Raw genomic sequence first — 23556 nt, forward strand, 5'->3', positions numbered from 1 at the left:
AGAGGGCGCTGGTCTGATTCTTAGTCAGGGTGTCACGGGTGGGCACAGGTAGCCAGGTTCTTGGTGACCGCAGACAAGGAATTGAACTGAACACACAGAGTTTAGAGCAGAAAGAGAGAGAAAGCAGATTTATTAAACAATAGTACACTCCACAGAATATGGGAGCAGTTCAACTATTAACAGAGATTGACCTTGGGCACTGGGGGCTTCTATTCTTATAGGGTGACATTTCCTGGCTAATTTTGGCGGGCTTTTATTGTGCACATGCGAGTAGTTATATTACTTTAAAGCTACTGAGCATGTGGGCTTCCATGATTTTCTTTGACTGGCCACCAGGGAAGCGGGACTCACAATGCTCATTTATTATAATGCAATTATAATGAAGCAGAGGTCATGTAGCATGTTCTGTGCAGGTGCATTCATGGTTCACCATGATTCTGCACTTTTCCAGGAAGCAGGAACAACCAGCTTTAGAACAGGTTCTCTGTCCTCTATCATCTTAGCCCTGGGGCACCTCCGGAGTTTCCTCCTTATCTCCTGCCTCAAGGGCACATGCTTGGGTTGTGGGCCAGGTCCCCAGTTGCAGGTGTGCAAGAGGCAACAGATAGATGTATCTCTTGCACATCAATATTTCTCTCCTTCTTTCTCCCTCTCTCCCCCTCTCTCTCTAAAAATAAATAAATAAATAAAATCTTTTTTAAAAAAAAGTTTAGGCAATTGGGAAAAAGTGTGGGGTTGAATTAGTGAGACACTCATTGAAAATTAAGACACTAAACAGATGAAAAATAAGTATTAACTGGAGGCAAAACAGAAAGTCATCCAAGAAAGGAAAAAATGATCAGAGCAAAAAACATAGTTCAGTGGTTAAACTGTGAATAACAATTAGCGTTGTAATATCTAACACATTGAAGAGTTATATAAAATTATGATATAGCTGTAAAAGAAAAATGCAGAGGCGATGTTTACATATATCTTGTGCAGATGGAATCAAGGTAAACAGTCACTATTCATTGTGAGAAATTAACAGGTAATGCCTAAAACTGAAAAATCAACAAATAGCAATATAAACATTATTGAGGAATAAAACATGTTTTAAATACTTGAAATTTTTCAATATGTTTACTTAGGACATGGATGGAAGACAGTAGGGAGAGGTTTGCTATTTTTTAATAAGCACTGTAGCATGCATTAATTCTTTAACCTATGCATGTTATATGGCTGATGACTATTAAAGCAAAAAAAGAAAAATTTCAAGCTGAATTCAATGTATTGGATGATAACAATAATGAAAAAGGTGGAAGTGAAAGTATTTCTGAGGGAAATTGAAATAAAAATCCTTGCCTTATTCAAGGAGGATGTAAAAGTACCACTTAAATTTAGGCTTTGTTTAACTTTCAAATAGACAGAGCTCAATAAAGAGAATAAAGAACCCTAGATAAAAATCAAAGAAAGGACAAAAGAAAAGAATGAGAAATCATGACAAATAGAAACACAAACTGAGATGGCAGAAATTAGTTTTTAAATGCTAGTAATCAGAATAAATATAAAAAGAGATTCCTTCATTAACATAATTAATTTTAAAAATCTAGCTATAGACAGCCTATAATTACACTTAAAATAGAAAAAATATATATACCAAAGATAGATTTTTAAAAAAGAATTCTTAGAGAAGCCTTATGAAGAAATCCGCATCCCAAAACAGAGGTTGAATATTCTCTTCAAGCATGTGTGGGACATTCAGTAAAACTGGCCCCCGAACAAGCCACAAAGGAAGCCTCAACCAATTTTATAGAACTGACATTTATAATTAATGCATACTGACTAAAGAAAATTTGGGAATGGAGAGTTTAAAGCTCAAGCTAATGGTTATATGTAGTCCCACTAAAGCCAGAGTTTACTTCCTTAATGTTTGGCATATTTCCTTAAGTCCTTTTCAAAATGTGTATTTATACATGTCTTTCTTTCTTTCTTTCTTTCTTTCTTTCTTTCTTTCTTCCTTTCTTTTCTTTCTTTCTTTCTTTCTTTCTTTTCTTTCTTTCTTTCTTTCTTTCTTTTTGTCATACTAAGATCTACAGTATATTCCCTTTGTAGTCTGTTCTATTTGCAAACAATAATCTTGGTTTATTTCCCCTATAGGTGAAATAAACTAGTCTCTCTACACTTTATTTTCATTACAAAGTCAGGCTAACGGAAGGAATATCTGCTGCCTGTAATAATGTGTGGTTCTTCGAAGAAAATTAATGATCACAGTGGTAAGATGTGTTCCCCCTTAGGTAAATGTGGGAGAAAGTGGTTACCGAATACATTGGTGGAGAGGTAAAGAAGGAAGGTAGGAGAGTCGAAGCAAAAACCAGATTCTCACTTGAAGCCAAGGACCCTCTAGCCTTCCTCCCCAATTCAGATAAGCAGGAGGAGGGGGAAGTAGTAGGGGCGGGGGAAGGAGGGGCTCGCCCTTAGCGTCAGCCTGACGCTTGAGAGGAGGACAGGACACAAAACAGTAACGCGGCCACGAGGGAGAGGAAGTGCCGAATAGGGGCCCGACAAAGGGGCCAAAGAAAGACAGGGGCTGGGTGGAGGAAGCTATAGAGGAATAAATCAGGATCGATACGGGGCACCGCAGAGGACGTCGTGTCTTTCTCTGCCCCCACCTTCCGTCACCCCACTCCCATCGCTAAAATGGAGTCACAACTGTTGGTCTTCTGCTACTTGAACCTTGCACGTCAAAGAGCTTTTTAAACCAGCAGCAGAGCCTGCAGCCCAGGGAAGATGGGCGTGGCTGTAGTTTAGGGCGTGGCTGCTCCTCTTGCAGCACTTCACCCCGGGAAGGGGATGGGGGCGCGGTGGACGTGGACTTGGGGGTGGGGGTTAGAAAGCCGCAGGGACACTCCAGGGCACAGTAGCTCCCGGCCTCCCGCGCTCACCCGCAGACCTGCCACTGGGGAGCCGCGTCCTGTAAGGGAGCGGGTGGGGCTGGGGACCTTGAGAATGCTTTCCTCCTGAGTCAAGTAATTTCTGCTAAATGTCTGCCACACCGCAGGGCTTCGTACATTTTAACTATTATTGTTATTTTTCTTTAAGTGTAGTACTGTGATCCGAGGCCCAGGCTTTGGTTTAAAACAGTTCTAAGTTTAAAACCAATTCTCAAGTCCCATGTATTAGCTATTTGGCCACTGCAGAGTGGATTTACCACCCTTCTAAACCTGTTTTCTCAGCTGTAAAATAGAATTAATAATAACTATAGGATTAAATGAGCTAAAATATGCAAAACTCTTAACACAGTGCTAAGCCCATAGTTAAATGGTAGCATTTAGAATTACCATTTAACATGTATTTGTCTGTCTTCCTTAGTCTTTTTCCCCTCACTCTACTTTTATTGAACCTCTGCCTTTCTCTCATTATTTATTGGCGGGGGGGGGGGGGGGGGCGGTGCTAGCATTTCTTTTGAGGCCATTTTTAAATCTATTCCTATCTTCCAGTAGCCTTATTTTTCCGTCTGTTCTGTCAATCCCACAGTAATGTATCCATGCATGACTCCTAGCATTGGGGACAGATTTAAATATAGAAATAAGTGATGTAAAATATAGCTCATAGGTGCTTTGATAGAAGTGTATATGAGCACAAGGAAGGAAATGAACAAATGGAGTAGATCCAGAAAGGCTTTGAAGAGGAAGTGACTCTTCAGCCTTGGCTTGAAATGTAAAAATTTGGAATCAAATAGCCCTGGGTTTGGACCCATGCTCTGCCACTTACTAGCTGTGGGTCAGTTAACTAATTTGACCAAGTACCAGTCTCCTCAAGGATTCAATGAAGGTAGTAATACCCACCTAAAAGGTGTGTAGGATTAAATGAGCTGATAAACATGAATACCCAAGAATTTAACAGATAAGAAATTATCAATACACCCCACTTCTCTTGCCTTCCTCCCCTTTCCTGTCCTACCTTCTCCATTATCTTCTCCCTGCTAATTCTTGCCTCTACCATCCATCCTCCTCTCCATCCTTAGTTTAGTGTGGTGTCACTTGGGGACATAACCCTCCTAGTCACAAAGGAAAATATAAAGCCTGTTGAGTTGTAGGTTGACCCCTAGAATGGTCCTCATGAAGATACGGATGCATAGGCAATTTCGATGGTTACTCATAGCATCTGTCCATATGGTCCGTAGTATGTATTGAAGCCTATTTCCCCAGCTTTTTAAGAGAAGTGCAACAGGAGGTTGAAACAGAAGTCTTGCTAAAGATTAACATCAAATTCATCTACTGTATCGCCCCAACCTACTAACCCTAAAGACTCTGTCACTTAAAAAGAGGTGAGTATAATATGTGTTCTTTTACAATTTGACTTGTGACATTTTTCCCTGGTTTATACTGGATCTACAAATTAAAATTTCAAATCTCCCAGGTGAGTTCTTTGTTTTAAATTATGAAAATTTCATTTCTCCATTTAAACCTCTATATCAAGAAAGCACAAGGAAATTGGGAAGAAATTGAGTTTATTTCCGTGGGGACTTAAAAAATAATATTACTTTTCCTCCCACCTTCTAAATTCTTCCAGCTGGGCTAATAATCAAATTAACAGAGACAAAACAACAGGAAAAAAGGCGAGCTTTAAGGTGTGTGCACGAGGAATTCACAGAAGCATGTATGTTCCAAAAACACTGAGGCAACATTCGATATATATGTCATTCTGGGCAAAGGAGGAGAATGGATCTTAGATTTTAAAAGTGAGAATGGGTGATTGGCAGTTAATGAGTAAGAGTGGAACAGGCATGGCAGGTACAGTTTTGCTAGGTGACCCAGAAAACAATGGGACAAGGGGGCAATTCAGTCATTTTAAGCTCCCGTTTGGAATCTTCCTGCCTAACGCTAAAGTGATTAAGCTTCCCTTTCCAAAGCAGGTTTTTCCCTCTGAATCCCTTAGGCAGGAAAAGAGGGAAGGTCAAAGTTCTTCCTGAGTCTTTTGTTTCTTAATAACCAGCTTAAAAACCAACATCCCAGAAGGCAAAACTTCAGGTCTCCTTCATTCCTCCAGAAAGGAAAAGTCGAGGAGGAGGAGGGGAATTAAGCCTGTGATTGTACCTCTTCTTCAGCACAGAGCTGACCTGGGAATAATGACACTTTGGCCAGTACTTTCTCTGACCCAGAGATCAAAACCTGACGTACCGCCCCTGCTGGGAATGTAGTCAGTCCTGATTTCAGCTACAGGTGACACCATCTTCTCATCCTGAACCAGGCCCAGCCTGATCTTATCCACGTCCTGCCCTCCTCCTGCAGAGAAGGGCCTTCTCCCAGCATCCAGGCTGGCAGGGTTTGCAACAGTATCACCTGATAACATTACCACCCCACCTCTACCGCTCTGCAGGCTGGGCCCTGGTGAAGGCAACACAATCCTTGCCTTAGAGTGTTTGCAGTCTTGGAGCTGACGAGGTGTTTACAGTAGAAAAGCTAGTGGAAGTAATGCACCACTAAAAAAACAGCAGATGAAGACGCACGGACAGGAATTTCTTCAGAAGCCCCAGGAGAGCAGAGGTCACGCTGAGCTGAGCTGGTGTAAATGGCTTCCCGACAGGAATCCATTGTGCCTTCTCCATTTGCACGGAGGCACTGGTTTAGAAAGCTTTATAAAACCATTAAGGCCATGAACGTGGGAGCCTGACTGCCAGGATCTGGAGCTGGGCTCTGGAAATGACCAGGGTGTGACCTGGGCAAATGGCTTAGCCTCTCTGTGCCTATCTCCTCCTCCCTAAAATGAGGGCAGTGATACTACCTACTTTATAGGCTTATGGGGAGTAACAAAACCAGTCAAGACCTGGGAAGCACATGGTGTATAGTAAACACTAATAAGAGTTCCTAACTATTATTTATGAGTGGCGTTCTGGAGAATGAGGAAAGTACGAGTGTCTATGTAATTAATTAATGCTGTCTGGGCCGGAGCATGTGTGTTTAAGACACTATCGGGGACAACTTGCCTAATGCATCTTTAAGCAAAATGCCTTGTAATTGGCGCAGCCCCGAAAATCCACAGGCACACGCGCTTGGATGCGGGAGGCGCTGCTCTGGCTGCGTGGTCTGCTTCTGGTCTGTAAACACGCGCGGGCGGCGGGGGCTGCGGGCGAGCCCACGCTGCGCGTCCGACTCCGACCGCTGGGTGTGAGACTGCGGCCCTGCGTGTCACGAACACACGCGGATGTGAGCCCTGCTTCGCTCGACGTGCATGTCATGGCTTAAAAATAGATGCTAATCCGTCAAGCGGTCTGGCAGTGGCAACGAAGGGGGCGGCGACAGCAGGAGAGTCATGGCCACGGCCGAGGGGCTGCCGCCTGCGATCTGCCTCCGGGACTGAGGCCCCCTCCCGCACAGCGAGGTAGGGGGCTTCGGAGGGTGGTCGCCTCCCCAGGCGGGGCTGTGGGGGAGGGAGGGGACGGGAGAGGGGGCCCGGGAGCCGAGCCAGCTGTGCGCTCCCGGGCTCCCTCCCTCCATCCCCAGCGCCAGGCTGTCTGGGTTGGCAAGGGCTGGGCGACAGCCATGAACCTGTTACAACCGCGACAACAGGCGGAGGAGGGGGCGGCAGACGAGGGCCCCTGGGAGCCGGCAGATGGGATTGGAGAAGGCGGAGGGGTGTATCCTGGGGCCAAATGGGGCTTCTGTACCCCCGGGAGAGAGAAAGTCCCCCTGGAGGGGCTTCCTGCACCTGGTCTCCTTCCCGCGCCCGTGTCACCTTTCAGCTCCCGTGTCACTATTCAGCATCCCACAGGCGGCGGGAGGACCCTGCCTCCAGAAGAGGTTGTTTTGGAATAAAGGGATGGGGTCTTTAGGCCTGAGGAGACAAGGCAGATGGAGATGACGATGGGGATGATGATGATGGCTCTAGGGCTGCATTTTTGTGCTCTGACTCAGACACTGAAAAAATTTCTTCCCAAACACCCCTCCATCCAGTCTCCCCTCACCAGCCCTTTCCTAATTGCACTCTCTCTTATGCCCTGTAAGTAAGTGCGTGGTCTCTCCTTGGGCAGGGGGGTGGGACAGTGGGGAGCAGCGAAGCGGAGGGGGGGAGGGGGGAGGCGGAGGGCGGGGGGGGGGGGGGGGGACGGGCGTGAGAGCACGGATGGGATGCACAGCGTGGGCAGGACCAATACGGCCTTGGGCTGCTGGACTTTCTCCTGAGGGCTCTGGGGCTGAAGACACGGAAGGGTGGGGGAGGGGGGGAGGGAGAGTCTTCCCTCCAGCCCTCCTGGGGGTCAGACGGGCGGGGGACCACGGAGTGACAGGAGGGGGTGGGGAGGGCTCTTGCCACCGTCTCCCCTCAGCCTGAAGGTCCCAGGGCAAGTCTGGCCCTTCCCAGCTCCGCAGCTCAGCACATGGTCCCCTTTTCAGAAGGGCCCGCTGTCCAGAGAGAGTCAGAGGCAGGTCCAGGGGCAACACTGACACTAACTCCAGCCTCCAGCCCCGGGCCTGTCAGGACCCCGCATTCTTCCCCCTCCTCCTCCCCCACCCCCGACACAGACACAATACTCCAGCTCAGGAATGCTCACGTTAGAGACGAGGTTTCATCTTTTCTTTAGGCCAGCCAAGGGAGAGTGGCTTGCTTGCTGTGTGCATAGATCGGTGCCTTCTTCCTTCGGCTCTTGCACTCAGCAAGTATTCTTCAAAAACTTACCCTTCCTCTTGATTGATATTCCCACTCTCCCCAGCCCCCCAACATATGCTTCCCATAGCAGGCTTGTCACTGAGTCAGAGGCAGGGTGGGAACGGGTTAAAGCCACCCATCTCTCTGGCACCGAGGAAGGGGCAGGCCTGGCATGTGGCATGGCCCCAGCTGCCACTGCCTTCCTGCTGATTCTCCCTGGTTGGAGAGGGGCACCCTCCACCTCCCATCCCTCTCCGGTTGTAGCCCCAGGCAGATGAGACCCAGATTCGGCCTGGCCACATTGCCAGCATGGGCACTGTCACCCAAACACCAACTGTTAGTGTGTGTGTGTGTTTATGTGTGTGTGTGCTGGGAGTGGGGGTTGGGTGCTGGAGCAGAAACCCGGCAGCTGGGCAGTTCCCTCGCCCAGTAAACAAGGGCACGTGACTCTCCCACCTCCTTGTGTGGAAGAACCACAAGAGCAGAGAACGGCGCTGCCGCAGCCGAACAAGACAACCCTGGAGGCCCCGCCAGGGCCAGACTTCCCTTCCCTCCCCTCCCTGGAGAATCTTTTCCCGGGACCCAGCCCAGTTGGCAGGAAGGGAGGCCGCGGCTCTGGACTCACTCAGGTGTGCCTCACATCCCTTCCTCTTCCAGCAACAGCTACCTGGAGACTGAACCATCGTCACCGCAGCCACCGGGCAGCTGTTCACCGGGCAGCTGTTGCAGCTTCGGCCACCCCAAAGATGTGCCCTGGCAACTGGCTCTGGGCCTCCATGACGTTTATGGCCCGCTTCTCCCGGAGTAGCTCGAGGTCCCCTGTTCGCACCAGAGGGGCCTTGGAGGAGATGCCAACTGTTCAACATCCTTTCCTCAATGTCTTTGAGTTGGAGAGGCTTCTCTACACAGGGAAGACAGCCTGTAACCACGCCGATGAGGTCTGGCCAGGCCTCTACCTCGGAGACCAGTATGTACCCAGCAAACTGGGGGCCAGGGCCGAGTGTGTGTGTGTGTGCATGCATGGAAGAAGAAAGAAATGTGGCAGAGAGGCGCTGAGCTGTGTTGTCGGTTCCAGACAGAGGATCAAGGGGTGGGGGTGCATGGGTGGAGCGGAGGCTGCAGCGTTTGGGGGGCTGGGTGGGATGATTGATCTGCTCAACTCTGGACAGAGAGACTGTCCAAAAATGTCACTTATTTAGCAAAACTTATTACCAAAGCTATGTACCAGACATAACAGATGACTTATGTGACCTTCCATCTAGTGTGCTACGGCTCTGAAAAAACAAAGAAAGGCTGTTGGGAGCCAGCCACAGTGGGTAGGAAGGTGAAGGGTTGACCATGCAGAGCCGCAGGGTACGCAGAGGCTCTGCAACATGGGGCTATCGAGAGAAGAACATCTGAGGAAATGTAGTCCCTGCTTCTGTCTCTCAAGGGCTCTATAGTATATAAGCAGTTTTTCACATGCATTTTCTCTCTTAATCTTCACAACAGCCTTGTGAGGTAGGTACCACTATCCCCAGGTTACAGATGAGGAAACTGAAGCTCAGAGAAGTTGTGACTGGCTCAAGGTCACACAGGTCGTAAGTAGCAGAGCCAGGACTTGGAGGTTCAAGTTCAGTGCTCTTTCTACTTGAGGAGTTTGCACTGGACAGGGCATCTGCCCTGAGATATGACCATGTCGCCTGAGAGGCATCTACCACTTAAGCTGAGGGGTATGGGCCACATGAACACCTAAAGGTGACGTCATAAAACAGGGTCAACGTGAGCATGAAATAGCTGGCAGAAGAAGATTCTGGGTGTCAAAGAGAGTATAAAGTAACAAGGGAGGCAGCTGTGGGAACCAGGGTCAGAATCATATAATCTCAAGGACAGTGGGGATGTGAAACGTGAGCTGGTCCAACCTGATACCCCATCTGATGTCCCTTGCCCCTCTGCTGCTCCAAGCCCATACTTGGACTCCTCTCTCTGCTTGAAAAACCCGGGGATGGGAAAATCACCCTCTCCCATGGTGGTCCCATTTTCTTCAGCTAGATTCCACTGTTAGTACGACTACTTGCATGAAGTACAGATCCAGTAAATCCTTCCTACGAATCAAGTAAAATCGCACAGCCTCTGTGCGCTCTCCGATATTTCATTACAGCTATAGTTCATTGGCCTCCAGGCAAAGCCCCCAAGGCAAGACCCCGGCTCAATGCCCTTCTGGGTCATCAGTAAACAGAGTGGTGGCCACGGGCCAACGACACGAGCGTGGCAGTGGGCAGGGCACAGACCAGGGACTCCTGCTCCCCAGCCTTGCTTCCCCACCCTCCCTCTAACCTCTACTCAATGCAGGGACATAGCTAACAACCACCGCGAGCTTCGGCGCCTGGGCATCACCCACGTCCTCAACGCCTCCCACAGCAGGTGGCGAGGCACGCCCGAGGCCTACGAGGGGCTGGGCATCCGCTACCTGGGTGTCGAGGCCCATGACTCGCCAGCCTTTGACATGAGCATCCACTTCCAGACGGCGGCCGACTTCATCCACCGGGCGCTGAGCCAGCCTGGAGGTAGGCGGGGAAGCAAGAGGGGAGGGGACAGTGGCCGCTGAGCTAGGGAGGAGCCGGAAGGCTGGGGAGGTGAGAGACAAGTTTCAATGACATGACAAAATGCTCAGAATGTAATGTTAAGGAAAGGAAAACAGTCTCTCGACCATTTTTTAAATACAAGAAATAACATAAAGACATAAAAAAAAAGAGAGTGAAGGAACTAATCCAAAATGTTAAGAGGGTGGCAGGTTGTACCCGGGCGGTAATATTGTGGGCGATATATTTCACTCTTGCTACTTGACACATTTCGTACCTTCCAAGCATTTCTACTTCGAGCAGTTTTTGCTTTATTGATCAGAGGGGAAAAAATGTATAAATAAAAAATATATTAAACACTTCCTAAAAAAATGGTTGATAGAAATAGCAAGATGGAAGGGTGGGGGAGACTGAGGAAGGGCCAGGTTGGACTCGGGGTGTTTTCCGCTGGACACGCTCAGCAAATACCAGCGGAGGCTCCCCTCTGCGCAGACCTCGGCTTTGCGTTACTTACGAGTCTCTACCTTCGAGCTCTCTCTTGGTCCAAGGACATTGACATGCCGCGTGTCCCCCATCTCATTCGGCCGAGAGAATTTGCAGGGGATCCGCATTCTTGCCACCACTCATCTGCACCCACCCTGTCTTCATGCACCTGGACCCACGCGTCTTCTTCCTCGCTGTTTGCGTAGCCCTCTCCCTCCAGCCCACCGCAAACTCTCCCACAGCTGCCTTTGTGTCTGTCCTCACAGGGAAGATCCTGGTGCACTGTGCCGTGGGAGTGAGCCGATCCGCCACGCTGGTGCTGGCCTACCTCATGCTGTACCACCGCCTCACCCTCGTGGAGGCCATCAAGAAAGTCAAGGACCACCGAGGCATCATCCCCAATCGAGGCTTCTTGAGGCAGCTCCTGGCCCTGGACCGCAGGCTGCGGCAGGGTCTGGAGGCATGAGGGGCGGGGAAGGGAGTTCGGGCCAGGCGCATGGGTCCCTGGCTCCCAGCTGGAGGGAGAAGGCCCAGGTGGCAGGTAGAGAGAGGCCCAGATAACCCATCATCTCCTATAGGCAGGAGAGTAAGAAGGCTGGGGGGTGGTCCCGCCATCACTATCTGTCTGGGTGGGATGGAGAGTGAGGGCGGGGAGTGTGGCCGACGCCCAGGAGGGAGCTGACCAGGGAAGGAAGCAACTAGGCTGTAAATAGATCCCGCCCTGGGATCCTGGGATTCAGACACCGTTGGATTCCAGCCAGAGCGCCCCGGTGATTCAGAGCCTCTTCCCCTTTGGGCCCAAGTGTTCCCCTTTCTCCCTTATCAAAACAAAAGGGTCGTCTCTGTCCTGTGCTGGTGCAGGGAGTCGGGGCTGCAGCGAGCATGAATGTGCTGGTGTAGAGCCCGGTGGAGACGGTAGTGTAGAGGCAGACGGTGAAGAGGTGGTATGCAAAGCTGTGAAACCCGGGGGAGAAACCCACAGACTTGTTACTCCAAGCACAGCAAGAGCAGGTGTGGGAGGGCTGGCGCTGTGCCCCTGGGCGCCGGTGGCGGCCCAAAGCTACGGAGACGCGTGACTGGGAGTCTTTACAGGACCGCGCGCTTACTGGGTCCAAGTGTCTTGGGGGAAAATAAAGATGGTGGACGAGAAGAGAGCCTCTTGAAGTCATGGACAGTTTGTTTGAGTCCTGTACCTCTCCCCTGGGAGCCCCGAGTCCAAGTGCACACTCCTGCTGTGTGAAATTCTGAACTGTTGTTTCCAACTATGTCCACACAGGGGCAGCAGAGGACAAAAAAATAGGCCTCAGTGCACTCGGTGGAGAGTAGGAAACAACTTTATTTTCAAAAAGTCAACCTGGATTCTACAAGTCCCCACTATGATGGGATAGCAGGATATTATCTTAAACCATTCCCAGTCTAAATCCTACCTTCAGAAGTTGGAGTTTTTCCGTTGCCAAGGAACTGGAGGGGAGGGAAGGAAACATGATATAATGCTTCCTCCTCTAATCTTTCCAGGTTTGCCTCAGAGGAGTGTAACACAATCTCCTCAGTAAAGTTCTGCAAACATTAGACTTGACAGCCAGAGAGCATAGTATGGTCTTTCTGTCATCCCAAGTGCCAAATTGCCAGCTACCTACCACATCCCTCTTATTCTTTTTTTTTTTTTAAGGCACGTTCCCTGGACAGAATATCTCTGGCCTGAAGGGGAGAAACAAATGCAGTGGAAGACGAAAGGAAAGACACATAGAAAACGTTCTCAATATATCTAAAGTATCTATTCTCCCCCAAAGTATAGAAACAGAACCTCAAAGCTGGGTGGTGCCTTCATGGAGGTTCTATTTTCACTCTCCAACAACACATAAATAAATCATCTTTTCACTATCTTTGATGATAGGCACCAAGCATTTGTTTGGATGTCTTTGATGGGAAGGAATGTCTGTAATTCCCACATGATTTTACCAGCTCTCTGTATTAGAAAGCTCTAATATAACAGCCATCTTGCCGTCCTGTTATGGGAGCGAGATGAGGCTGACAGACCCGAGAGCTACCGGCTGCAGCCCAGGGCAATGAGGGCCTTTCTGCGTCCCTTTACCTCTTCCCACCTCGTTCCACGCAGTCGCTCTGTCTACCTCCACAGGGTTGCTATGGGCATTTAATTAGGTGTGAGACACAGTCGGTGTTCAATGTTCTTTTCCTCGCTCCCCTGACAGCCCTTAGCATGGTCTGAAGCCAGCTCTCATTGTTCTCCTGTGTCCTCCCACCTCCAGCTGAATGGCTCTGATTGTTTCCAGGAGTCTTCATCTGTCAAGTTTCAAGTTTCCTCCCCAGCGTGCGGATAACGCGTCCCTTTCTAATTGTGGCAACTGGAACTGGTTGCAAAGCTTCCAGCTAAACCTATAGGATGGAAGGCCCGCAAGATCGATCAGCTGCAGCCTCAAATTTTGGTTACTGTGGAGGGACAAATTTATCAAGGGACAGAGGGAGGCTTTTGTTAAGAACGTTGATTCTAATTAAAACGCATTGATTCTCTGTCCAAACTAGGGGTGAGTATGACCAAAAAGAACACCAAATAACTCAGACGCTTAGAGGGCCTCTTACCATGATCTGACTGGTATAGAATAGAGTAGAACTGTCACCTCCCTTGTTCTAGTTTAGTATGTTACTGCCAATGTAACCTACAGCCACAACCATATTTGGACAGTCTGACTGTGCCTCATCTAATTCTCGGGTTCTTTCAAGTTGAATAGAATTAACTTGAGAATTTAATTCTAACTTCTAGTGGAGAAGTACAGCTACTAAAGCCTGTTTGACCGAAGAACAAGCATCCAGATTATCTTCATGGAGCAGATTATATGTATTGATTATCTACAAAGCTGAATTGTGGCTAGGCCCAGGTACGCTTCTGTCTTTACAGCATTAGCTCATTTAATCCTATAAAAATCATATGACATGGGTGTCATTGTTGCTGCTCCAGAACAGGGAAATCAAGGTGAAGTCATTTTCCTGACGACACACACACACAGTAAGTGGAGAGCTAGGAGTTAAGCTCGTGTGCTCGGGCTCCCGAATCCACGTGTGAGCGTTTCAGGCTGCAGTGCCTCACCTCCCTCCAGCTCTCTCGTAAGGCTGTGTGTATACACGCACGTGTGTGTGTGTGTGTGTGTGTGTGTGTGAGAGAGAGAGAGAGAGAGAGAGAGAGAGAGAGAGAGAGTGTGTGTGCGCGAGGGACTTCCAAGGTTCAAGGGGGAGAAGACGGGTCCACAGCCTGATCCCACAGAATCAGCCTTATCTTCCAAGGGGCCTGAGGGTGACACCTGTCTCAGGTGGGTCTCACTCCACCTGCTAAAACCGAGGTTAAATGTCTAGTCTTCCTCATCCTGATCTTGGAGGCGGTTGCCTGTTTGAACCCAAGCAAAGGACTTGGACATGAACAGAAATAAATGTGCTCTTGTTGGATTTAGCCCAAGCTTCCTGCCGGCTGAACCTCACCCTTGGGAGCAGTGACCCAAGCCAAAGCTCTCACCCCGCCCTGCTCCTGCCCCAGGGGCTCCAGCCTCAGCCTCTGTGATGTTGACGCAGCCTCTTAAGGCAGCCTTCCAGGAGCCTTTGCAGCCTCTCGGGAGGGGCAGAAGGTTTGCCCTCCGACCCTCATCCCTGTAACGAATCCCAGCTGAGAAGTTCCACAGGGAGAGGCAGCGAAGAGAAAACTGCTGCTTCTGAGCCCCAAGGTAGCAGATGGAGCTGGCACCAGACAGACAGCTAAGAATGATGCTGGCAAGACAGAGGGCTGGGCAAGACTGCACCCAAGGGATCCCCTGAAATGATCCCTTAAAGAAAAGGAAGCCAGCTCTGGCTGGTGTGGCTCAGTGGATTGAACGCCAGCCTGAGAATCAAATGGTCACCAGTTCAATTCCCTGTCAGGGCACACGCCTGGGTTGCAGGCCAGGTCCCCAGTAGGATTCGCAATAGAAGCAACCACACATCGATGCTTCTCTCCTTCTCTCTCTCTCCCTCCCTTTCCATCTCTCTAAAAAAAAAATAAAAATCTTAAAGAAAAAAAAGAAAAAGAGGAGCAGCAGGCTGGGTTGTAAGGAAGGAAAACCCTGTTATCACAGGTCTCTGTCTCTGCCCTGTAACAGAAGGAGCAGGGGACAGACCTGTGCACACCCTAATCCCTGGAACCTGTGAGTGCACTGCCTCTTGTGGCAAAAGTGAGTCGGCAGATGTGATTAAACTACAACCTTTAGGTGGAGAAATTACGCTGGATTATCATTGGATGGGTCCAATCATGGGAATCCTTATATGCAGAGAACATTTTCAAACTGTGGTGAGAGATTTGATGTAAGGGTGGACCCCGTTTGCTGGCTCTGAAGAAAGGGGACCACCAGCTGGGGAATGCAGACCACCTCTCGAAGCGGGAAAAGAAAATGGATTCTCCCTGGGATCCTCCAGAAAGGAGCACAGCGCTGCTGACAGGGCTTGACTTTAGCCCAGTGATACCCACGCCAGGTCTCTGATCTACAAAACTGTGAGGTAAAAAATTTGCATTGTATGAGCCATGAAGTTTGCGATGGTCTGTTACGGCAGTAGCAGGGAACGAATACAAGCCTCTTGACTTGCATGAAGACCTTTCCCCGTGAACATCTTGCCACTGGTTAAAAATGCCAGAACGAATCTAAGGCACATACAGGAAGGAAGGGCATTTCAAGTCTGGTTTTACATCAGGGGAACAAACTAGCCTAGCAGCCTGAGGGCCAAGCCCACCAGCCAACGGTGTTTCATTGTCTGTGCGATGTTTCAACAACGGGGAAATGTCACACAAAATTTCGGTTTCCAGGAACTCTTACAAGGTTGGAAGGGGCAGTGACCCCACAGTTGCAGGGACAACCTCAGCAGGGACAACCTCAGCAGGGACTTTCCCATTCAGATGAGGTAATGCCTGCTCTCCACTACCCATCCCTACGTGTTGTCTTACACTGAACCTGCTTTATTTCTTAAGATCATTTGCTGCAACGTTTGGGGTAAATCCCCCTCTCCCACTATGTCCTAATGTGTCACCCAGAAATTTAAGATATTCCTCATTCTGAGAAGCCCAGAATAGTCTGCCTTCCCTCCTTTTCTCCTAATCCCCAACCTGCCCCCAGATATCCTAGCTCTTTGTGGGTGGTGGTCGCTGACCTTCAAAATGGCCTGGGATTTTTCCTCCAATTGAACAGGCACTTAAGGCTTCTGCCAAATTCCTGTTCATCCTTTGGAACCAACTTGGGAGAAGGTGGCTGGCATAGCTGGTCTCTTAGGAAGGGGCCTTCCTTGGAGGCCCAGTCTCCTCCTCAGGGAGCAGGGAGGGAAATGCAGGCTTCTGGTGATCTGCAGACTCAAAGAAAGGAACGCCCTCCCCCTAGGCCACTCGGCTGAGGCAGTTTGCGTTCTTGAGGGTCCTGACATTAATTGGGTAAGAAAAACCAAAGGGGAGAAGCCTCTCCCTTCTGGTCCCTGGAGTTCACTCTCAAACTGGGCCGGGGGTGGGCTAGTCCACATTCTCCGTCTGTCACCTTGACAAGGCCTGAGCTTCTAATCCCAGTTAGGTCCAATGACAGCCCCCAAGAGGACAAGGCAAGAAGGGTGGCAAAAATATTAGCCCGAGGAGGGAGATATAGCGTGACCCAAGAACCCCCATGGCCCCACCCGAGGGCCAGAGCACGAGGCTAAGTTGTACCGACAACTCACCGTACTGCTGGGCTCCACGGTGGTACTTTCCCCACCTCCCATCCAGGGATGCTGTGGGGGCCCTCATTTGCATCAGAGGAAAGGAGAGCTAGGTCACAAGATCAGAAAGGGGTGGAAGCAAGTGAAGTGAGGCCGGACACCCGCTCACTCCATGCCAGAGCATGCCAGGCACCACATGCTCCCACCTGCCAAGCAAGACGAGGCTGTGACCCATCTCACGTCGGGGAATGCAGGTGAATGATCACAACCTCAAAAAATGCCAGAACTGGAAGGAATCCAGGAGGACTTCTTGTCTGATCGGGCTTCATGGGGCTCTAGGATTTCAAAATAGCTTTCCCCGGGGCCACTGACATGGAGGGGAACAGGGAGCGAACCCCCCTGGGGATTCAAACAGAACGGCTCTATTTTTGTGTCTTTCATACAATAGTCTCTGTTTTTTAAATACGGTTTAATAAAACAGATTCTACAAAAAAAAAAAAAAAAAAAAAAAAGGTGAAAACCACCCATCTTATCTCATCCTTCACTGAATAAATAAGAAAGCTGAGCCCCAAGAGGTGAATAACTGGAAGTCACAGAGAAGGTGCCAACAGTAGGACTTGGATGTGGGGAGCTGGCTTGGCGTCCGCCAGATTCCATTCTCCGCTTTTCCTGTTATTAATAAAAACTGCCCTGCGCTTCAGCGGGACTTATGACTCTCCAGCCTGAGACCCCATCCCCCAGCCCCTTTTGCAGATGGCTGTGACCATGTGACTAAGCCTTCACCAATGGAATGGGAATACAAGTAACACTCGAATGCTTACAAAGAAAAGTCCTTCCACTTTGTCATACCTTCCTTTGGAGGTGGAACGTAAGATATATTAGTGCTAAGCCAGCTTCTACTGAATAACCATGAAATACATCTTAGGACGGGTCCAAGCAAAAAGAGAAAAGAAGCCGGGTCTCTGATGGCTTCGTCAAGTGAACAACCTCTCTTCTTTGGAATATCATGACAGAAATAAACCAGATTGCTTGAGTTTCTGTGCTTTTATGTCTCTTTGCTACAGTAGCTGTGTCATTTATCTATTGCTAAACAGCAAATTACCTCAATACGCAGTGTCTTCAAACAACAAACATGGGTCATCTCAGTGTTTCTGGGGATCAGGAATTTAGGAGCCGCTCAGTGGTGTGGTTTAGGACAGGATCTCTCATGAGGTTGCAGCCGGGGTGTTGGCAGGGCCTGCGGCCATTTGAGGCTTAAGTTAAGCTAGAATATCCACTTCCAAGCTCACTCACAGGGCTGCTCTCACTTTTCAAAGCTATTTTGAAAGTGAAATTGCCACTTCACTTTCTTGGAGAACCACAGACCAGGATCTGCGGGCATTGCTGGGTAGATTATGAATACCTTTGGCCCTGAGTTGCACCAGTTCCCTAAAAGCACCCTGGTACTGAGATCGCCGCAGCAGCTGGACAGGGGAAGACCACATCTTTTAAGAATGAAATGAGTGAAGGGCCTCCTTTGCTCAAATATGCAATATCCCTTCCTCAGCATGTGGCTTTTCCCCATAGGTGTCTTTGTGACAAGCCTGCTGGCTTCCCCAGAGCAAATGATTGGAGAGGCAGAGTGGCCAAGAAAGGAAGTAAGTGCAAGGCCTTTTTATGACCCAGTCTCCAAAGTCAAGCACTGTCACCTCTACTTGTTCTACTAGGTGAAGAGTCCACACGTCCTAGGCCCAATCTCAAGGGAATGCAAACTAGGCTCTACCTCTTGAAGGGTGTGTCAAAGAGTCTGTGAACACATTTTCAGACCCACCACAGGATCGTAGCCTTCATCCTAATCACTACACTAGATTTACTGGCTCCTGGTTCAATGCTGCCTCAGAGCCGTGAAGCTTCACGCTACAGTTTGATGATGATGACAATAATAATAATGAACTTACAGGGGACCTTTCTGTGCCAGGCACATGCTGAACATTTTCATACATTTTGTTCGTTGTATGACCCTTTGTGGTAGAATCTACTGGTTCTAATTTCCAGAAGAGGAAACAGGGGTTTCACATAGTTAATTCCATGCTATATCCCAGAGGCTTTATTCTCAATCACTGTACTAGCGTTGGGGAAAGAGCGTATGTTGTGGAGAGAGACCGAGTTTGGTTGGAATTCCAACACCAACACTTGAGTTACATGATTTTTAGTAAGACTTAACCTTCCTGGGCTTAAGAAAATAATAATCCTCTGAGGGCTGTGGTGAGGAATAAATGAAAACGCGTGAAGCACTGAGCACAGGTGTTGGCGTGCAATGAGGGAACAATAAAAGATGGTCTCGCCCCTCCTCTGCTTCATTCTTTTATTTTTTTTAAGATTTTATTTATTTATTCTTAGGGAGAGGGGAAAGGAGGGAGAAAGAGAGGAAGAGAAACATTGATGTGTGAGAGAAACATTGATCAGATGCCTCCCACATGCACCCCAACTGGGGGCTGAACCCGCAACCTAAGTTTGTGCCCTGACTGCAAATCGAACCAGTGACCTTTCGCTTTGGGGGATGACGCCCCACCAACTGAGCCCCCGTGGTCAGGGCTCTTCTGCTGTATTCTTGAATCTCCACTCTCACACATGAGATGGTTTCGCTCCAGCCTAACGAGTTGACTTCATTCCAGAAATCCCACGGCCTAGCAGACCTATGCAGAATTCCTGGGAAGTCAGGTTAGCCTGAACCCTGTGGTTTCTCTTCCTCCCAGCCTCTGCTGGTACATAGGAAGGGCAACAGGGGATGCTTGAGAGACTTGGGAAAAACCCCAGGCTTCGTTCCAGAACTGACTCAGCCTCTGGAGAGAGAGAGGAGGGGCCTCCTTAGCCACACCAAAGCCCTGTTCTCCTATTGGACTTTCCGTACCGGTCAGGAGCTGGGGAATGGGGGTGGGGAAATTGCCACTTCACTTTCTTGGAGAACCACAGACCAGGATCTGCGGGCATTACTGGGTAGATTATGAATACCTTTGGCTCCGAGTTGCACCAGCTCCCTAAAAGCACCCTGGTACTGAGATCGCCGCAGCAGCTGGACAGGGGAAGACCACATCTTTTAAGAATGAAATGAGTGAAGGGCCTCCTTTGCTCAAATAGGCAATAAACAACCCTAAACCCTTTCAAAGACTTGTGTGCTCCTCTCATGAAAACTGTTTTCTTTAAGAAATACAACAGCTTGGGAAAATGCTGTGACAATTTGTCTCATTTTGAAATATAACATGTGTATCTGCATTTAATTATCACTATTTACAAATGACGATGGTTAGCATGCTCTTCCGTGTTTTAGGGCTGGATTTGGAGGCCATGGAAGGGGGAAACGCTCAGTCAAGGTGAAATGGTGGGATTATGATGTCTAGTCTCCTGCTCCTCCCCAGAATTAGCTCTCTCTCCCCAACGCGTTCCTCCAGTGTCTATAAGGCCTTAAAATAAGGAGGTTTAGGGGCTATGGGAGAGACTGGCGGGGTGGCGTAGTGGAAAAGAAGAGAATCTCTGACTTAGAAGTTTTTCTTAGGATTATTATTATTTCCTCTTTCCATGGGAGATTTAGAATCACAGTCCTCCTTCAGATGATTTATGTGTCTTTGAATATATAAATCATCATCTTCTTTACTGTTTCTGTTTCTCCCTCATAAAATAACCAGATGTGTCTTCCTGATTCACAAGAAGCTAGGCCTACAAAACAACACCTGGCTGCGGGGGTGGGTTGAGTTATTGAAACTGTATTGACATGATGTGAGAAATCAATGTCTTTAAAAAGTTTTATTTATTTATTTTTAGAGAGAGGGGAAGGGAGGGAGGAAGAGAGGGAGAGAAACATTGACGTGAGAGAGAAACATTGATCGATCAGGACTGAACACGCAGCCCAGGCATGCACCTTGACCGGGAATGGAACGGACAACCTTTTGCTTTGCTGGGGTGACACTCAACCAATGGAGCCACCTTGGCCAGGGCTCACCTTGTTTTTCAAAGGACTCTTCAGTCTAGGAAAATGCTGGGACTAAACCAACCTTTTCCAAAATGCCAAGATCAAAAAGCCCTTCCTTCACCTTACCTCTCCCAGATTGACCATCAGCTGAGACACCACCTCGTGACCACAATGGCTGGGAGAAACGAGAGTGGGAGATTGAGAAGGTATGCGTCAGGTTTTCAAAAACAGAGTCCTTAAATGCCTCAGAAGGCCTTACTGAAAGCTTAAAATGTCAATATCAGGCTTAAAACATGAATTGCAGAACATTCTCATGAGTGTACTCATGAAGGTGCCACCCGAGATACTCACTGTTGTGCTTAACCACCTTGGTCTCCATAAGAACTGCCCCCGTTCCTACCTTCATCTTCCCATCTCCATAGGCGGGTCAGGGCTGGGGGTCGAGGAGGAGGGGTGGCGTTCCTCACGTCAATTTTCCCTTCAAAGGCGCTCCCAACTCGGGGCACCTAGCAGGGACTCTTTAGTGCCATTAGACTCCCCTATATAGACACCTTTCCTCTGAGTCAATGAACATAAAAAAGATTGGCTAAGTAACGATCACGTTTTTTTAATTCTCTACCCTGTACCTAGAACATGGCAATCTATACACATGTATGCACATACACACACCCATTGCAAAAATATTTATTGAACCAGACACTGGAACCACCCCAAAAATGATTCATGCACTTGAAAAATCTGTTATAAGGAAGGCTCGTGAAGGGATCAAATTCAGGAAATTACATGATTATCTTTAAAATCCTATAACATATTACGTTCATTGTACATGTGAAGTGTAGAAAGAGATGCAGACGGGGAAAAAATGTGAATGGTAGGCCACAAAAGAGATGAATTTTTAGCTGAATCTTACCAAATGTCAGGAACAGAAAGAAAAAGGGCCTTCCAAACATAAGCCATCCCATGTACAAAATCAGTCAAGAAAGAATGGACTGTGTTAAAGGAACAACGACAACAAAAGCTTCATGGCTGATGAAAAGTGTATGGGAGAAGGGGAGGGCATTTGGAGTCAGGAAATAGGCAGAGCCAGACTGAAACGATCTGAATGCCATACTCTAGAGTTTGACTTCATCCTGTAAACACCAGGGACCAATAAAACGTATTACGCCTGAGAGATACATGATTAGATTTACATTTTAGAAAGGTAACTCTTGGGCCAGCAGAGAGGATGAATTTGAGAGTAAGATCAGAGCATTATTTTTCTCAGCGTAACTGCATGAACATTTAGGGGGACAAGAGATGTTCATTAACTATCTCTGGGACCCACTCTTTACCTACTGAATCAAGACCTCTGAGCTCCAGGCCTGGGAGCCTGCATATATATAACACCTTTAATAAAACTGAGATTCTTGGGGGCCTTAAAGTCAAAGACATAGTCAGAGAGGCCACTTCAAAAGCTTTCATAGCTGCCCAATTCGGGGAAGAAATGAGGCAGATCTGCACATGATGCCCTTCCGGACTAGCTCATAAAGGAAAACAATTGTTTTAAGACAATTCCGTCATTAAGTGCTAAACATTTGTTGCAGACAGTTATGCGATCTTGGCCAAGTCATCTGATACCTTAAAATATCATGCATTTATATGACGAAGCACCAAAATGCGAATCTTATTCGAGTGTCACAAATTTCCAATAGACAAGGGAAGTATTTATCACCTTCAACTAACAGATTAAGTTTAATAGGAAGTTCAGATTAAGCCATTCTTATTTGGTTGCTTGCTTGTTTACTGTCTCCTCACACTCTCCGGTAATTCCCAGGAGAGTAGAAAGCTTGTTGACACTGATAGGTCTCTGATATTACGGTGTGGGCACAGAGTAAATGTAAATACATTCTGAATAAACGAAAGACAGAAAAAAGACACACGCACACAAAAAAAAGAAGAAAGAAATGCTGCGGGTAGAGACTGGTTCTAAGAAAGTGGAGGGACTAGTCAAAGAACATATTTGTGTGACCCATGGACATCTACAACTGTGTGGGGATCGACTGTGGCAAGGGGTGCTGGGCTGAGTATCGGGGAGCAAAGGGGGAAACCGGGGCAACTGTAATAATATAAACAATTTTTTTTTAAAGAAGGAAATGCTGCAACATCAGGAGAAAGAGAGCGGATTGGACAGGGAATGAGAAGATGTGGCCTTTTATTTAAGTACTATTCATTCGACACCTTCATGGTGCTAGATGTTGAAAGTATTACCCTAAATGTATTGCCAGTGTTGATTCCTGGGTTGGATCCTGCTACTTAGTATGTGGAGCGGTTACAGGTCTACACTGTGGGTGAAAAAAGGGAAGCAGTGATAAATCGTAAATTCCTAACTGGGCGGATTGTGGTGGGTAGTCAAGCCCCAAGCATATAACTTTTTAGTAGATGGTTTATCTTTGCTTTAAGCACTCTGTCCATTGTTCTGTGCATTTTTAAATTTGAAATCCCTTTCAGACTCCTCCCTCTAAAACTTAATTTACCCTCAAGAGAACACATAATCCTGTAATCTAATCCCCACCTTCCTTTCTCCCACCTTCTTGTAAGCTTCCTTATGTCCCCTCCTTAATTTCAAATGCACAAAAGAAACTGCAAAAACTATTATTCTCTGAGCACCTTAGCTCTTGCTTCCTGGCAACTGTCCTCGGTTTTGTCTCAAATAAACTGATAAAAATTCTCTACAGGTTTGGACGTTTCTTACATGGACAACATTAAACTTAAGTTTCAAGCCTTAGTTCCTTGGTATAAGGAGGGTCTGGCCAAAAAATGAGATGACAACTAAAGTTCTTTCCAGATCTCACTTTTGTAACTCATCTTTACCTCCTTGCTTCGGTTCTCTCTTACAGTGAACAAAGGAACGTGCCAGCGGCTATTCGTGACGGGATCCTTGCCCACGGAGCAGAAATATAACCATTCCCCAGAACTGTTTTCTCCAATTGCTGTAGAAACCGTAATAGATCTGGAGGCGGAAAACAATGTGGCACTAATTGTTCGGCTTCTTCCAGGTCCCTGGCGGAGGAGGTTGGCTCCTCCAGTTTGGGCCAACTCACGGCGGAGCGCGCTCCTCTTCAGACTTAAGTTGTCCCAAGACGAGGAGGGTGAGAGGATAGGCGCCCTACCTTGGAAAGGCGCTCCGCCCTGGAAGGGCGAGGCGGGTGGTGGGGGCTGGCCTGGAAATAATACCAGGGCCAAGAGAAAGCCTCCCAT

General features: G+C 48.1%; 1 protein-coding gene across 1 annotated transcript; it reads left to right on the plus strand.

Moving 5' to 3' along the window:
• Positions 1–8339: 8339 nt before the first annotated feature.
• On the plus strand, positions 8340–11934 carry DUSP26 (dual specificity phosphatase 26). Its single transcript, XM_054566044.1, has 3 exons — positions 8340–8590; positions 9955–10169; positions 10934–11934. The coding sequence occupies exons 1-3, from the start codon at positions 8370–8372 to the stop codon at positions 11131–11133; spliced, it is 636 nt and encodes a 211-aa protein (XP_054422019.1). The 5' UTR covers positions 8340–8369; the 3' UTR covers positions 11134–11934.
• Positions 11935–23556: the final 11622 nt, after the last annotated feature.

Source organism: Pteronotus mesoamericanus, unplaced genomic scaffold (assembly GCF_021234165.1).
Source record: "Pteronotus mesoamericanus isolate MK-2021 breed Mesoamerican mustached bat unplaced genomic scaffold, CSHL_Meso_final contig_169, whole genome shotgun sequence".
Lineage (NCBI taxonomy): Eukaryota > Metazoa > Chordata > Mammalia > Chiroptera > Mormoopidae > Pteronotus > Pteronotus mesoamericanus.

Bases quoted from the DNA above. Each gene is read 5' to 3' on its own strand.
- DUSP26 (XM_054566044.1), top strand. From the start codon at position 8,370: ATGTGCCCTGGCAACTGGCTCTGGGCCTCCATGACGTTTATGGCCCGC. The intron at 8,591-9,954 runs GTATGTACCCAG...TACTCAATGCAG, and splicing joins GGCCTCTACCTCGGAGACCA to GGACATAGCTAACAACCACC. The intron at 10,170-10,933 runs GTAGGCGGGGAA...CTGTCCTCACAG, and splicing joins GGCGCTGAGCCAGCCTGGAG to GGAAGATCCTGGTGCACTGT.